The sequence below is a fragment of the Pelobates fuscus genome, chromosome 1 (genome assembly GCF_036172605.1).
Source record: "Pelobates fuscus isolate aPelFus1 chromosome 1, aPelFus1.pri, whole genome shotgun sequence".
Lineage (NCBI taxonomy): Eukaryota > Metazoa > Chordata > Amphibia > Anura > Pelobatidae > Pelobates > Pelobates fuscus.
Genome location: NC_086317.1, coordinates 43,727,111 through 43,745,177, shown reverse-complemented (window position 1 = coordinate 43,745,177; position 18,067 = coordinate 43,727,111). Strand labels below are relative to the sequence as shown.

Sequence of the window (18,067 nt, the reverse complement as noted above, 5' to 3'; positions counted from 1 at the left end):
AGTTCTATGTTCAGAATGGAAGGACAAGATGAATTGAAATCAGACACTGTATAAACTATTGCCAGACAAGTGGCTGCAGAATCGTGAAAAGTTCAATAGTACAAATAGACCTTTCAGAGTTAAGAGTTGATTTGTATGAATGGAGATGCCATTGAAAGGATACTCTAATCTATTTTAAAGCCTTTGCCTTAAATAGTTATCTGCAGTTTATGCATGCTCAAAATTGTATAGGTTTTTATTTTTTATTTTTTTATAAATGTCTTGTCGCAGCCTGCATTAAAACCCTGTCTCCTCCATTCCATCTTCCCTGTAAGCTTCTATGTTATGTTACCCTTTATGTCCTGCAGCATTCCTCCAATAACACATCTGTTCACCTCATCAGGATATACAGCTAAGGTGTCTGGGATATTAAGTTCAGCAAACCATGTTAAAAGGTAAAAACCGACCTGCAACTTCCACAAAGCTCTGCACTGCACATAGAGCCTGCTGTGCATGGTTTTTTGAGATAAGGTCAGCAGGTTTAAAAGTGTAATAGAAAAGTACTGGAGCATCCTTATATTCTGTGCAATGGCATTGTCCTTTCTTGTCGGGCCAGTGAAGTACCTGGGCACTTATGGAAAAACTTATAATAAACAAAAATAAAAAAACAACCTTATATCCAAAACCTTAAAATGTGATTGACTTATTATTTTGAATTGGCTGTTTTTGTACGTTTTTGAATGGACTACTAGAAAATGTGTGAACATAAAATAAATATATCATGCTCAAAACAAAATAAACAGTGGAGCACTTTTAATAGAATAAAATAATGAAACACTCAAAAGATAAAATATTTGTGTACACTTAAAGGACCACTATAGTGTCAGGAAAACAAACTTGTTTTCTGGCATTATATAGTCCTTAGGTCCCCTTCAGCCACTTACCTTAATCCAGCGCCAGGCTCCCCCTCCGATGTCATGTGGAAAATAAGATATTTATGGGATTTTAAGAGGTTCTGTGGGAAATGTTGCAAGAGGAATATCTCGGGAGTTATGTGGGACTTTGTTGAGAACTTTAAGGAGAAAGTTCCTCTGGTTTATGTTTGGGCTATATATCCCCACTAGTGTGTAGTTAATAGTGTTAATGTTGCAGTACAGTATGCAGGGCCGTCTATAATATGAATAGGACCCTGGGCAAAGAATTTTCTTGGGCCCCCTAGGCCCTGCCCCTCCCCGCCCCCCCCCAATTACGCCCAACCCCAATCACACTGACAGACCTTCTGACACATACACAGACAGACAAATATATTAAAACATTCGCAGATACATACTGACACACATACACTGACACACAAATATATACTTAAATACATTCAGACATACTGACACACACAGACACATACACTGACATATATACTGAAACACACACAGACACATACACTGACAGATGTATTGACACACACACAGGCATACTAACATACACACCGACAGGCATGCTGACACACACACACACTGACATACACACACACACTGACATACACACACACACTCTCAGACATACGGACATACACACACACACACAGACATACACACACACACACAGACATACACACACACACAAATATACTGACATACACACACACACACACACAAATATACTGACATACACACACACAAATATACTGACATACACACACACAAATATACTGACATACACACACACACAAATATACTGACATACACACACACACAAACATACTGACATACACACACACACAAACATACTGACACACACACACACTGACACACACAGACATACTGACACACACACACACACACATACTGACACACACACACACACACATACTGACATACACACACACAGACATACTGACATACACACACACAGACACTGACATACACACACACATACATAGACATACACACACACATACATACTGACATACACACACACATACATACTGACATACACACACACATACATACTGACATACACACACATACATACTGACATACACACACACATACATACTGACATACACACACACATACATACTGACCCACACAGACATACATACTGACACACACACACACAGACATACTGACACACACACACACAGACATACTGACACACACACACACACAGACATACTGATACACACAGACACATTTAGCCACCCTCCAGGTTCTTACCTTTTCCAGGAGGGTGGTTTCCCTGGGGTCCAGTGGCAGGCTGAGGCAGATGGGAGTTCTCCTCTGGAACTCCCCTCCTCCTGCCTTTCTCCTCCCGCGCGGCTATTATCTCCGGTGGGAGGAAGTGACGCGCGGCACTCACTTCCTCCCAGCCGGTACAGGAAGGGGCCCGGTCGCGCTGTTTAAGCGTCACAGCGCCCGACCGGGCCCCTGCTCACACATGCTTACCGGGTGGCCCTTAGTGCATGGGCCACCCGGGGGGCCTCCTTAGTTGGCGGGCCGGTGTGGCTCTGTGCAGCCGCACTGCTGGGTACATGGGGGCTGCGCAAATCGCGGGGCCCACGGGGCAGCTGCTCTGGGGTCCCCCAGGAGCAACTGGGCCCGGGGCAGCTGCCCCGTTTGCCCCGCGTTAAAGACGGCCCTGACAGTATGAGATAACGGCCTTGAGTATCCTTTTTAACTTTTAGTAATTCAAATGTGAGAGATTTGTGAAAAAGGAAGGATACTCCTCTGGATTTGGAAGAGTGTGTAGCATGATATTGAGTGGGAAAATCTTTTGTACCAAAATCTGGGACACGCTTGTGTTTAAAGTGTGTTTCTTGAATACACATAATATCAATGTGGTCTCGTTTCGCTGCTTCCATCAGAACTCTTCTTTTGTGTGGGGCGTTAAGGCCCCTCACATTATGGGATATAATTTTCACACTCATCTATGAGTGATATAGTATTTGGGCTAACGCTTGTCGCCCTGAATCTATTTCTATGTTATATGTGGGTATTATGTGTTGCAAGTGGTTAGTTTGCAGACATGGCTGACATAGTATATTAGGAGGTTTGCTACATAGAACTTCAGTTCCTGAAGTAGAGTATGCTCCAGGGGTGTGGAAGGGATAGGAAGGTAGCGGGTGACCGGAAGGGGTATAACTTGGGTCTGTACAACGTACCCCGTTTGGGGTCATAGCGTCTGACTGCAGAGCCATGGGGGGTAGATATCTAGATATCTGTTCGGGTGGCTAACGGCCTAACAGTATATTTATGTAATTTAGGACCTGTGAGTGTAGGAGTTCACCCATGTACATCATAGTATATGCTCCAGGAGAGAGTCACAATACCCTTATACAAGATATAGGTTGCGATCGAGACACCTAAAGGAGAATTCGCATAGCAAGACACACAAAACAATTGACATCGTGAAGGATATGCATAAGAATAATGCCCTATATAACATAATTAAACTTTTACATCATGAAATGTGTACGTCCATACTATGTTATAATCAAATGTTGCAATTTTTTAGCACATATTAAATGTGATGTGTGCATATATATATATATATATATATATGTTTGTTTGTTTTTTTTCCCAATAACTATTTAGGTGGGATATCCTATTGCCGTTCAGCTAATGTGTTGTAGATTTGTCTATGTTACTTGTCTGTGCATGTGAGGAATCTCAGATCTTAAGTCGTGCTCATTGTATGTGTATTATTATTCCTGGGCGATATTCATATTATGTCGTTGCATATGTATAGACGTTGGAGGGTGGAATATGGATTAATCTGAGCACATACATATAGTACTGAGTGGATGAAATGTTTATGCCTAGGTGTGTGTTTATGTGGTACCTGAACCTTAAAGTAGGCAATGTCTGTGAGGCTGGGTTTCCCAGTTTCGTTTTTTCTTTCTTTGCCAAGTCTTATTCGCTCAGTCATGCACTGCATTCAAAATGTAGTTCACTGTGCAATCTATTAGATGTTTCTGACAGGATGGAAGTGAATTCAATGTCCATAGTCTCTGTTGTTTGCCTGTCAGCTGTGTTGCTTGCCGTGGTCGTTGATCGGTGGCTCCGTGTGATTGCTGTAAGTGCGGTATTGCGAGGACACTCTCCGGAGATGTGAGGCATATCGCATGCCTATATGGTGTGTTGTGGCTTGTCATTCGGGTCAGCATCTCCAACTAGTATTGATCGTGATCATTTCATTTTGTAGCGCCGGGAGGATGTCGATGATTGCGCCGTCATATTGCCTGCTATGCCCCAGGTTTGCATTAGTTTCATTCCTTCCTCTGGTGAAGAGACGGTATGTAGCTTCCCTTTGCATGAGATAAGCATTTTCGTGAGGTATCCCCAGCGAAATCGCATTCCATTGGTTCTCAAAATATCTGCAATATGGGAGAGTTCCTTTCTTTTTTTCAGGGTAGTAGCAGATAAATCAGCAAATAGTTTTACTGTTGGGTAATCAGCGTGTGGCACCGGCTTATTTCTGCTTGTACGAAATATTAGCTCTTTAATATGAAAAAAAGGAACTCTTGTGAGTACATCTCTTGGTACATTATCCGGTAAGTACCTTGGTTTCGGGATTCTGTGCACCCGGTCTAGGAACATCTCTCCCGGTATGTCCGGTACGTAGGCTTTTATGAGACCTCTGACATAGGCTTGTAGTTCCTCCTGTTCGACCAACTCGGGGACTCCCCGCAGCCGCAGGTTATTCCTTCTGGATCGGTCTTCGAGATCTGCCAGTTTAGCTTCTGTCGTTGTGAGTTTGTGTTCTAGCTGCTCTACATGGCTCGAGAGATCATTATGCGCTACGGAAAAGTCGTCCATTTTGGCTTCAACATGTGACGTACGTTTATTGATCTCTTGCATATCCCTCCTTAGTGAGTCCATGGAGTGTTGCCAGGACGCAATTAGTTTTTGGGATAAATTATCGAGCGCCATTTGTAAGTGGCTTTTGGTAAGGTGATCTGACATTTCTACCCCTTGCTGTGGGTCCCGAGGGCTCGGGCTGGCTTTGTCATTTTGCGTAGGCCGCATTTGCTCCGCGGCATCTAATTGTTGTTTGGTGCCAAAAAAAAAAAATAATGTTTTCGCTTTTTACAGCATTCTTCTTTGCTTTAGTTTGTGCCATCCTCCAATTTGGCGATTAGTGGGTCCTAAAAGTCCGGATTGATGTAGATTGTCGGCCTTGGTAGCCAGAGCTCAGGTTCAAGCGACCATTAAGCTCGGCGGTTAGCCATGCCCCCCTGAATGAAATAATTCAATAAATAATATAAGAGGTGTATCCCAATAATTTTGTCCAAAAGCATTGAACAAAAAGTTGGGGATAATCCGATGATACCTTGTAAGAAGTGGCACTTCCTTTGTCACATTTGAGCTAAAAATCCAATAACAAAATATAATGTTCTTCCGGTTTAATAATAAACTGCTGATAAATAAGTAGGATATTCTAAACGCCAAAAGATTATTTGTGTATATATATATATATGTATATATATATATATATATATATATATATATATATAAATATAAAAAATAATAATACACAGTAACGTGGCAAAAATTAGATGTTGTACTTAAAAAGTTAATTTAAATAATTTCTTGTAATAATTATTAAACAGGGATTGCCAATCCTGGCAATGAAGGAGTGAATACAAAGGTTTACATAGTCCAACAATTATTAAACGAAAAAATTAAAATTAGAAACAGAAGCAAATAAAACAAGGAAACAAGAGGAAATATGCCACTTGAATTATGGACTTATCTTCCTAAATAAGGCAGACAACAAAAACATAACAAGATTATTATGTAATAAACCACTCCGCAGCCTGCTACCAATCTAGGACGCTGTAAACCTAATTTATGGCAAGAGGTTTACTAGACAGTGTGGGAGGGTTTACTGCATCAGTGACCTACTAACCACAGTCAATTAATCTCATTGCATTCAAATATGCTTGGATATCAGCACAGGCTGAAATTGAACTGCTCTTATTAAAAACAGAAACATATTGAATTTGCAATATAAATGACATTCAACATTACTCATGGTTATTGTTTAAGTTAAGGGATTCGGACCTTTGTTTTAGCAAAGTCTGTTCCATTAATTGCTCGGGAGCCAGTGACTGGCAGACTTATGCATTTGAACTCTTGGAGAATTAGGACATTTACATTGTATTTATTTTTTACCAGATATAATGTGCAGCATTGGCTCTCCTGTGCTATATTGCACTCAAGATGAACTCATAAGGTGGTGTTAAAACCATTTTAACTTCTCACCTCGGGCTTCATTTTGGTCACAAATGTTTTCTTTATTTCATAATGGAATCAGGCACTTAAAGATAATGGTTTATAAAAGAAGTACTGTAATAAAAAAAAGCATACTACAGTAATTTTTCGCTATGATTATTCTGCATCAATGAAAACACAGTTACAGGTGAGAGCCCCAAGCAATGTCAAATCTCTCTAAAAAAAATTTGACAGCAAAAAATAAATGCATTTGTAAAAATAAAATTAAAAAAAGTTGTAGTAGTTTTGGTACTTAGAGTGCCCCTTTAACCAATCAGAAGCTCATTCAAAGTGCTTCCATGGCTGCACTATAAAGAGAAAATAATGACCGTACACAACCTTTCTTACTGTATCAGGTGGAAGGCTGACCATTATGGGAACAAGGGCCAGATCAACGTACGGGCTAATGATTGATAAACAAAACAACACAACACACACACACACCTCCTTACATGATCTTGCACTACGCTGTTGTGCAGAGGAAACTAAGTATGGTAACAATACTTGGATTGGCTATCTATAAAATAGGTAACAAAGTTGATTTTACGCACTGTGCAAATGTTTTTGCTGCTTCTGTGCCTCCAACAGCCCCACATCCTTTTGTCATCACGTGTTGGCACGACATATGCCATTTTCTGCTACACTCACTACGTCTTTCTCTGTCCCAGGCTGCATACCAGGATCAAGAGCAAAACCAATGAAGATAATGTACACAAAACATGAAAAATACACACATTAATATTACCACTCATGAAAGGAAGTTCAAAGAAAAATCCACTCAGACTGCAAGCATTAAAGAGTCTTCAAATATCAAGTACTTCTGTTGTACACACGAAAATTATCCACTTAGAGGAAGTGCAAATGCAAGTGAGACCATAAGATTTCACACATACATTTCCTTTAACATTAAGAGACATTTCCATTGTAAAAAAAAAAAACCACAGTTGACGACTGTAGTTTTTCATGCTACATCTCACTTCCTTGGCAGACACTGGTAGATTTGTAGAGGTAAGGATGGCCAGGGCAGTGAAATGAGAAATCACTTGCATTAAATGATTTGTAATTTCGTAAATCGCGTTTAGTGTAGAACTATTCCCCATAGAAGAAGAGGTTTCTTATTTTTTCAAAGTACAAGCTATGAGACGCTTGATGAGGCTGGCACTGTCACAAACAACTTTGGGGCTTGTAAATCTGCCATTAATTAATAATGTATGGCATTACATTCTATAATTCTGCGTTCACATCTGAGATTTCATCAATTCTTAATAAGATGCTGTTTATTGTTTTCATTACACAGATAGAAAAACAGTTTTCACGACAGGATCCTCTGAGGATTAAAAGTTTTGTTGTTATGACTAATCTGTCTTCTTGATACATCAATGATACCATAAATGTAAAAGTAATTGATAAGTACTTCTGTAGGTTACATATTATCTACTACATAATAGATGTGGAGAATGTCTTGGATTGAGCGGTCATCATTTCCATTTAGATATTCCCATCATCTCCTTTTATAGGAAAGATAACAAGATGGAATAGCAGACATGTATTTCTAACTTCTATTCTTCAATATTTTATTTGCTTTCAAGGATAAACTTTAAAGATGTAAAATTAAGAGGACAGGAGAATCACAAGAACATTTTGCCAATCTACATGTCGAGCACAGGAAACCAATAATCTTAGGATGGATGTTTCACGTTTTATCTTGAATTGCAAAGAATCCGTTTGCCTTGCCATTGATGTCCTAATGGAAAAGAATAGGACTCTTTGGGTGCTCAATGAAGTGAAGAAGTTACCTATTAGGCATGAACACTGCTTTCATATGTAGGAGAGTGAATTTGATGAAATATGCAATGACTCTGTGCTATCCAGCACAGACAGCGTCGGTACTAATTATCTGGTTGGCAATTGCTATTCTGAACATCTTGAATTTAAACGTCAATCAGGTCAGATATTGATATCCAGGCTCTCTGTTGGCTTAAAGAAACACTCCGGACACCATTGCAACTTGATTTAAATTAAGTTGTTATGGTATCAGGAGGCCCCTGGCGCACTCTTAGACCTGGCGCACTCTTAGACCGTCCTCGAACAGATTAACCCCAAAGGCTGCCTCCACGGCTGATATCCAGGTCCACAAGGCAGCATCTGGCTTCTAAATCTGAGTTACAGGAAGCGCAGAGTGCCATCAGGCAGTGGTGCCAGATCACCAGCAGTCACCAGATGCTCTAAGCCAACCAGTAGCTCCCTATTCATAAAAATGTAATACTTTTGATACCGGAGAAACTGACGGAAGCCAAGCACAGAGAGATGGACACAGGTTTCTTCAGGAAGGAAGAGATTCTTTATTGGATCACCGATCGGGACTCAGAGGGACTAGCGTCACCAAAATACCACAAGTTCTGAGCCCCGGACAATAGTGCAGGCTCCTTATATAGGCACATAACTCCTCCCATATTAAGCTCCACCCGCACATTCTCTTAACCAATCAATACAAATAAGAATTAACTTCCTGTTTGACCGCATGGCTTGTCCAGCACAATGGAGGAGGGGGAATACTACATCCTGTATTCTTGCACATGCTCCGTACACTACTGATCGTATCTTGCCTCGTGCAACCAACTGATCGATACGTCAGCATATGCACGTACACATGCCACGTGGTAATCTCGGCCTACTAAATTTATTTTTACCGAGATTCCACCACACTTTGGCGTGGATGAATTTGTTATGGTGACCAGAGTGTCCCTTTAAAATTCTTCAGTAACAGAGGTGTAGCTTATTACATAACTACAAAGGTACAATGTTGAGAAATATTTAATAAGATTACACAAAGTGAAAACAATTCTGACTGCACTGATGGGTTTGTTCACAGATGTGGCTTTTATGTGATTTTATCAAAGCTGCTACCAAACGAGGAATCAGATACTAGCAGACCAAAAAATAATTTATTTTGTGGAAAAAGTCTAAAAAGATTCAATAAATTTCCCATCTCAAATTCAGTAAGGGGGAAATATAAAGGAAAACGCTTTTTAGAAGACTCCGGAGGAGTTTCTGGTTGTTGAATGAGTGGAATGCACTTGCATAAGCTGTATCGTTTTGGATGACTTTCAACCCGTATACCATTTGGTTACTTATTTGATAGGATATGTTATTGAAAAAATCAATGAGGAACTGATGGCCATTAGCAGATTAAAGAAAGCTAAAAACTTTAGGTACTTCACCAGCAAAAGTCCCAACAAGCATTTGCACATGAAATCTCACTAAATATATGAAGTGTCGAGAAATCTCCACAGCAAAATCCATCAGCCAGAACTCGCTTTTCATTAAATGTATATATATATCTGGCATTCGATCTAGTTTTATGTTACACTTTTCTCTGTAAGGAAAATTATTTAGGACAACAAAACAACAGGTTCTGATCATGTCTCAAAAACCAAACTGAATGCTATTAAATAACTGCTGAGACAGTCACATGCTAATGCAGTCAGATCCAGATTTACTTTTGGCTATGTGTAAATGTATCTTATCAAAACCAATGCCAAGTCTTGATTGCAAATCCATTCCACACCACCAACTCTCCACTTAGAAGGACACTCTGGAGAATAAAGCACTTTAGCTTGTTCAAACGCTTCTGACAAAAAGTGCAGATTTCAATAGAAATTATCGCTTTTATAAATTAACATTGTTACATCTCCTAAACTGTCAGAGACTGGTGTTGTTACTTTATGGATTGCTAAACGTAGAGGAGCGAAACAAGAGAGCCAGCAATTACCCAGGGCACCTGCCTTGCAAAGACTTTCCATTAAGATGCATTGGGGCGTCTGGTTGGACAGCCACAGAAAGTATAAGCGGGGTTAGAAAGGAAGGGCTTGCAAAGGATTCAGACAAAAGATGTGAAGCTCTTGCAAGCAGTTTGTAGATATATCCCCAATGAAGAAAATGCACAATTAAATGCTCTGAAGAGCCGCTTGACAGGCGAAACGCATGCTGCAGCAATCATTCATTGCTGTGCTGGGTACTTCTGATAATGCTGCCACATTTTTAGGGATATTTAGAAACTTATTGTCCAATATTGAGTGGATATGTGCCCTCGAAGGCACAGCAGGGTTTCTTAAGTAAGCTATTATTCCAAAGAGCCACGCAGTAATTTAGTTCTCCGTTCTCTCTATTTTCTCTTTCCTCTACTTTTTTGCATTACATCAAAGGAATTAATTAAATTTAATACTGCTCTATAAAAATATTAATTATTGCTTCATTCTTTATTGGTCTGACTTTAACAGTTTGTGAGTAAATAAATAGACAGTGGTGAATAATCACACCCGATCAATCCTCCTAGGATCTTGCTATAAATGTCTGCTTGTTAGTTGAGACAATGCTCTGTTACATTTAGCCATATGTTCTTGAGGGAAGTAATCCCAGCAACAGAAGAGTGAGGTTGTTAATTGAGACATATAGTCAGACTGATAGTACGGTGTGTAAATTGCTAGACCGTTTACGTTACTTTTGATTGCAGTCTATATTTTAACATGGCAATAAAATTAAAATGTTAGGATTATGTATACTTTTTCAAGGAAAAAAACATTCCTTGTTCTTTATTAGTGCAGCCTTATTAAAGGGGTTACCCCATGTCAGTTGCCTAGAGAGCAGTTAGATTAGCTTGAATTCCCACTTTTTAATTCTCATTTGTGGTATATCTAGTAAATAATGTTTTTTATTTGGGGGGGGGGGGGGGAGTGTCTATTTAAGTCTTGATATGGAGGTTTATAGAACAGACTATGCAAATGGAAGTACAAGGTCACTAAGAATAACAGGGCCTTAAAAATAAACATTGGCTCAATTAGATGATTATGACCTTTAGAAGGCAAAAGTGAGACTGATTAATTGTGCGAAACGCCAGTAACTTAAAGCATCCTTCTGAAATTGATAATGACATGTTATTTATAAAACTATATTTCCTGGTTAACTATAGCATCATTACATTTGAGTAGCTCCTCTCCTCTCAGCAATCAGGACATACCATTTGCATACTGCTATATAAGGAGATACATAGCCATGTGTCCATCTGTCTTTTCCTATCCTCTCAGCTGGACACATGGATAGGATGGCAAACCTATTGCTATGTGCTGTCTTTGTACTTCAAACAGTTTTCCTATCCCTTTTCTGGCTCTCATCTCATTTCCCAGCTTACTCCTCATTATACCCATATGCCCTTACGTGTGTCAGATATCGCTCCTTTTTTTTTTTTTAATCATTGTGCTTGCCCATGGATGTGGACCGATTGCAAGACCTCCCACTGGGGCAGATCCAAATTGTATGTACAGATAATTTTTTTCAGGCAGCTTCCCAGCACACATGCATACCACAAGTCACGATTGGTGCAATCTCTTGGCCTATAAGAGACAGGGTACCAGATTTAAACATGCTACGTGGTTAGCAAACATTTTTACATGCTGGCAAGTTTGCCTCTGCATATTAATGTATCTACCTTTATTATATTGCATTGTTCAGAACATTAGTTAATGTTTGAGGCTCTAGCGCTGGAAGGTTTGACATTGTGGCCCTGGCTGTATGGGCAATAGCCACATTTCAGGATTATTTTCCACTACAGGACATAAAAGATTAGCAATTGTATGCAAATATCTCACACCAATAAAATTCCACTATTTTTTACTTGTGGTTTCTTGAAATTACCCATGATGAATCTCCCAAGATTTAGTTATAACAGGGCTTGACTAATTTGCTTTGAATATAGGAGCCAGCAAGAAAGTTAGGAGCCGCCCCTCCCCCGTTATAAGATGTAGCTGCAAAAAAACAAAACTATTTTAAATACTAACAATTTTATATTTACAAATAAGTTATTTACCTGTCAAATCCTACTTAGACTTTTGGCACACCATTGTCCAGTCCCCAGATGCAGAAGGATCAAAATACTTCTCAGAAAAGGAAAAACAGATAGGCCCTTGAAGGTAAACAACTATGCAGAGACTGCATTCAAGAAGTGGTTTAAGAAGACAATCAGGCTACTTCAAACATCTCACAATGCATCAAAGAAGCAGTATTGCAAGGTATTGTTCAAGCTACTAAGGCATTAGCTCCACAGCTCCCAAATACCACAGTGATCATGCTATGCCAGAATTGTCCTTAGTTGAGACATTAGGAAGAACTTTGTTCCAAGAGTCTCAATTTAACAAGACTTAAATGTCTTCCAGCAAGAATGAAGGGTGCCCATAAACTCCTGCAAATTTGGATTCAAAGGTCATAGCTCACCTCAAATAAGAGAAGCTCTGGTAATATCAGTGGAAGTCGCAGAAGCAATATCCTCTGACAGGCATTTTAAGAATCTTCAGGGAAAAAAAGGTTTTCTTTTCCCTTTCATCTAACGATATAGTCATTTTAAAAACAGAATGGGGAATTTCCAGAGAAAAAAATAGTGTTTGCCAACAAGGCTTAACAAGCTATACCCATCGGCAGCAGAGTAAGTGGTTAATTTCAAAAAGTTAATGCAGCAATTATCCACATAGCAACGAGAAGCACACTTCCTGTGAACTGAACTACCTCTCTTAAAGATGCTTAAACCTTATTAGAATGCTGGAGAAGGATGATTAACCTGCAGTAGCTCTTACAGCAGTTTCTTATGGGGTTTCCCATGCTACGGAGAAGATCATTGGAACCTCCAATGAATGCAGAACTCCTCTCTCTCAAGTACCGTTCCTTTGTCCTAACCTTTCTCAAGTTAACAGCTTGGAAATGGAGCTTTGCCTTTTTAGATACAAGTTGCTTTCTACTGATGCAAGCAACTGGATCCGCCAATGAACCCTGCAGCTATAAACATATCAGTTTCAGAGAAACTGCTATGTTTATATATGGGTTAATCCAGCCTCTAGTAGCCACTAGAGGCGCTTCTGAGCTTTTCACTGTGAAAATCACAATGAGAAGATGCTGGACGTCCAAAGGAAAGCATTGAGAAATGCGCATTCAGTGCTGACGTCGGGAGGAGGAGGAGAATTCCCCAGCGTCGAGGGAGCCCGGCGCGGGAGAAACGTAAGTATTTAACCCCTTCAGCCCAGCGGGAGTGGGACCCTGAGGGTGGGGGGAACCCAAAGACCCTATAATGCCAGGAAAACTTGTTTGCACTATAGTGGTCCTTTAAGAAGAAAATGGAGATTTGGTCAGACTGTATAGACAGATTGTGCTGTGCCCACCACAATGTTAAAGTACCTCATACCACCAAGTATTCGAATAAAAATTAAAGTAGAGAAACTGTTACAATTTCTGTCTTTCTGCAGACACTTGTTCAGAGTGGAGAGGAGAATTCCCAACCTTAAAGTGTTGTTCCATGCACCATGACAACTTCTGTGATTTGAAGTGGCCATGGTGCCATGAATCTACATGCAGCATTGGAAACGCAGCACATACAGAAAATGAATTCAGAGTACTCCTGGCATCATAACCACTACAGCGGGCTTAGAGTAATCCTTTAATTATGACACAATACACATATAGCAAAACAAAAATGGGAAGCAAAACCCTACACATGCACCTGCTAGGCATATTCCTAACGTGAAACATGAAGACTAGATAGTATCAGTAAAAAAGGGGGGACAAAACTTTTTTTAGATACATAAATGAGAAAAGAAAAGTAAAACAAGGATTAGTTAGATTAAAAACAAAAGAAGGAAGGTATGTAGATGAGGATAAAGGTCTAGCTGACTGCCTCAATGAATATTTTTGTTCGGTATTTACAGCTGAAAATGAAGGAAAGGGACCTCTGTTAAAAAAAAAGGATAAATTAGTCATTTATTACATGTGAGTTTACAGAGGAAGAGGTTCTATTTCAACTGTCAAAAGTAAAGACAAATAAGTCAATGGGACCTGATGGAATACACCCAAAGCTATTAAAAGAGCTTAGTGGTGTACTAGCAAAACCATTAACAGATTTATTTAACCAATCATTGTTAACAGGAGTAGTCCCAGAAGATTGGAAGTTAGCGAATGTTGTGCCCATTCACAAGAAAGGTAATAAGGAGGAGTCGGGCAACTATAGGCCAGTAAGCCTTACTTCAGTAGTGGGGAAAGTGATGGAAACCATGTTAAAGAATAGGATTGTTGAACATCTAAAAACACATGGATTTCAAGATCAGAGACAACATGGGTTTACTTCAGGGAGATCATGCCAAACTAATCTTATTGATTTTTTTGATTGGGTAACTAAAATTATAGATCAGGGTGGTGCAGTAGACATTGCTTACCTAGATTTCAGTAAGGCTTTTGACACTGTTGCACATAGAAGGCTTATCAATAAACTGCAATCTTTGAGTTTGGATTCCAATATTGTTGAATGGGTAAGGCAGTGGCTGAGTGACAGGCAACAGAGGGTTGTAGTCAATGGAGTATATTCGAAGCTTGGGCTTGTCACCAGTGGGGTACCTCAGGGATCTGTACTTGGACCCATTCTCTTTAATATTTTTATTAGTGATATTGCAGAAGGTCTTGATGGTAAGGTGTGTCTTTTTGCGGATGATACTAAGATATGTAACAGGGTTGATGTTCCAGGAGGGATAAGCCAAATGGCAAATGATTTAGGTAAACTAGAAAAATGGTCAGAGTTGTGGCAACTGACATTTAATGTGGATAAGTGCAAGATAATGCATCTTGGACGTAAAAACCCAAGGGCAGAGTACAGAATATTTGATAGAGTCCTAACCTCAACATCTGAGGAAAGGGATTTAGGGGTGATTATTTCTGAGGACTTAAAGGTAGGCAGACAATGTAATAGAGCAGCAGGAAATGCTAGCAGAATGCTTGGTTGTATAGGGAGAGGTATTAGCAGTAGAAAGAGGGAAGCGCTCATGCCATTGTACAGAACACTGGTGAGACCTCACTTGGAGTACTGTACACAGTACTGGAGACCATATCTTCAGAAGGATATTGATACCTTAGAGAGAGTTCAAAGAAGGGCTACTAAACTGGTTCATGGATTGCAGGATAAAACTTACCAGGAAAGGTTAAAGGATCTTAACATGTATAGCTTGGAGGAAAGACGAGACAGGGGGGATATGATAGAAACATTTAAATACATAAAGGGAATCAACACAGTAAAGGAGGAGACTATATTTAAAAGAAGAAAAACTACCACAACCAGAGGACAGTCTTAAATTAGAGGGACAAAGGTTTAAAAATAATATCAGGAAGTATTACTTTACTGAGAGGGTAGTGGATGCATGGAATAGCCTTCCAGCTGAAGTGGTGGAGGTTAACACAGTAAAGGAGTTTAAGCATGCGTGGGATAGGCATAAGGCTATCCTAACTATAAGATAATGCCAGGGACTAATGAAAGAATTTAGAAAACTGTGCAGACTAGATGGGCCGAATGGTTCTTATCTGCCATCACATTCTATGTTTCTATGTTTCTATGCTACAGAAAATACCATAAGAGAGTCAAGATATTAATGCAGAGAATGTGTCTCCCGTCTTGGTTTTTCCTGTCTTTCTTGTTCATAGAAGTGCCCTCATTTACTGCAGCAATGTACAATGGGTAATCAAAACATACAAATAATTGTAACAAAACAAGTTAGGCAGAATAGAACAAGATGCAAGCTTACAGGTAAATAAGCCTGCTCTTTCCCCTGATTGCAATCCCTTGCCAAGAACACAGCACTGATTTCATAAAAGTGGTAGCTAATGAGTGAAATTCTCTCATTATAACAGTTTGGAAAAATAAAACTTCTCCGACCTCAATCATAGCATCAATATAAGATAGTGACAATTACCAAGGGATGTTTCAAACCACGGTAAAAAAAAACCACAAACATATCGTAGATATAATTAGAAACTAACCTGAATTGAGGTCTCATTATGATTGGTACGGCGTATATTATAGATAATGAGAGATCACTAAATGCAATGTCTGTATTCTGTATATGAGCACCTCAGGCTACCTCTCTAATTACGTAGTCATTATAACCCTTGTTTTCATTGAAATGCTTTAACAACCACAGTAATTAACATGAACTCAGGTTTTCATTTAAAAAAATAAAGTTTCTCTCTTGTCTACCACAATTCATGTTTTGGTTTTTTCTCACACTATTGAGAAAATTGACACTGAAAAAGACAAGATAAGAAAAATATAAAACTTTGGCTTTTATATGATCTATTGCTCTTTCACCCAAAGCTTTGTTTTAGGTGAGCAGCCCAGTGTGAAATCCATTAAAGAAGGGATTCGATAGGTATATATTGTTTTCACTACACCGTTGTGAAGAGCGGACTTTCATAGGGAACGGTCACTTTGGAAGGAAACGCACGTTCTAACAGCTTACAAAAACATAATTAGTGTGTATTTCTTTTTATTCTTTGTTTTTTTCACTTTACATCGAAACCTAAGCTGTTCTGGCACAGACTGTGTCCACTGCAAACACAAAATGCTTAATGATTTAACGAGCAGTAGATACAAATAGATGAAGATAACCAAACATAACATAAAATTTGAGAGAGAGAGAGAGAGATTTTATACATATTTATGAAAAAAAAGTTTTATTGCATTGATGTGCAGTTATCGTCAACATTTCAGTCCGCAACAGATACTTTTTTCAAAAACTTGGTCTGTATGAAATTAAAAGTTTGTGGCTCTTGAAATCAGTTTGTAATATGTATGATCTCTTATGGTCCATTTACTTAGGCATATTCCTAACGTGAAACATGAAGGCTAGATAGTATCAGCTTGGGTTTCCTGATAAAAGTATGCAGATCCTGTTATAAACTTTAAAGCCAAGCACTACTTCCATGTCTAAGGAGAGGAGTTACGACTGTAATCCAGATGCCAGAAGCAGCAGAATTCAAGGTATGGTTACTACAAGGTTTATAGAAAAAGTATTTTCTTCACCTGGTATTTCTGGAGCTCGGACAAGGTTCACCATGTAGTCGTCTTTGAAAGCACGTTCCAGCACGCAGCCCAAAATCATTGCACAGGATCTCCAATAGGCCTGCAATAAAAGAGGGAAAGCTGAAATTTAACTTCATCACATTAGAACAGGGGTAGGCAACCTTTTAGCAGCACTGTGCCGATATAGGATTGTGATGTCCCATAGCGTGCTGTTCCTATTTTTTTTTAAATTTAGGTGTGTATGCTGCCGTATTCTGCTTGTGTTATTTTTACTGTAATTGCTTTGTATTGTTGTATTTGTGCGTATATGAGCTATTATATTGTATATGTTCATTAATAGTTTGTGGTATCATGCATGATACCTATGAATGTGGGCTGTGTATGAGGGCTGCTTGTGGAATTGTGTGTGGATGGACATGTCACATTGTGTGTTTGGTAGTGTGTGGGGGCTGTTTGGGGTATTGCATGTGAGAGGCTGCATGTGGGTTCGTGTGCATGTATGTGGATTGTTACTGGTGTTGCATTTGTGCGGATTGTGTGTATGTTTGTGTGTGGGCTGTCCGTATTATTTGTATGAGGGGAGGGTTATTCTGCATTTCTGTGTATATCTAGCAGTGTGGGTGACTTCCCTGGGTTCCAGTGGGGACCAGGCCAGCCAAGTAAAGGTCAAGGACAGGAGCTGCAACAGCAACTGCGAGCTGCTCTACTACAGTGTGGATTCCCATTCACAAGTGCTGGAATTACGTGCTCTGAGATCATTTTCTCTATGTGCTGCAATGCATACATTGAGGATTGTCCTTCACCACCTTTTCGTATTAGCAGATATCTGAAGTTTTATTGGGACTCCTGATAGGCCAGAGTCTGTTTGACTCTAGCAGCCTTGGTGCCGTGCAAAGACACCTCGAGTGCCGTGCATGGCACTAGTGCCGTAGGTTGC

The 18,067-nt window shown here is 39.5% G+C and overlaps 1 protein-coding gene across 1 annotated transcript in view; it reads right to left on the bottom strand.

Annotated features, from left to right (window-relative positions):
• Window positions 1-18,067, bottom strand: part of MRPL39 (mitochondrial ribosomal protein L39) — a 125,899-nt gene that overhangs the window by 54,977 nt on the left and 52,855 nt on the right. Inside the window, exon 4 of the mRNA XM_063448303.1 lies at window positions 17,131-17,230. Within this exon, the coding sequence (XP_063304373.1) occupies window positions 17,131-17,230 (100 nt within the window). The remainder of the gene's footprint in view (window positions 1-17,130; window positions 17,231-18,067) is intronic.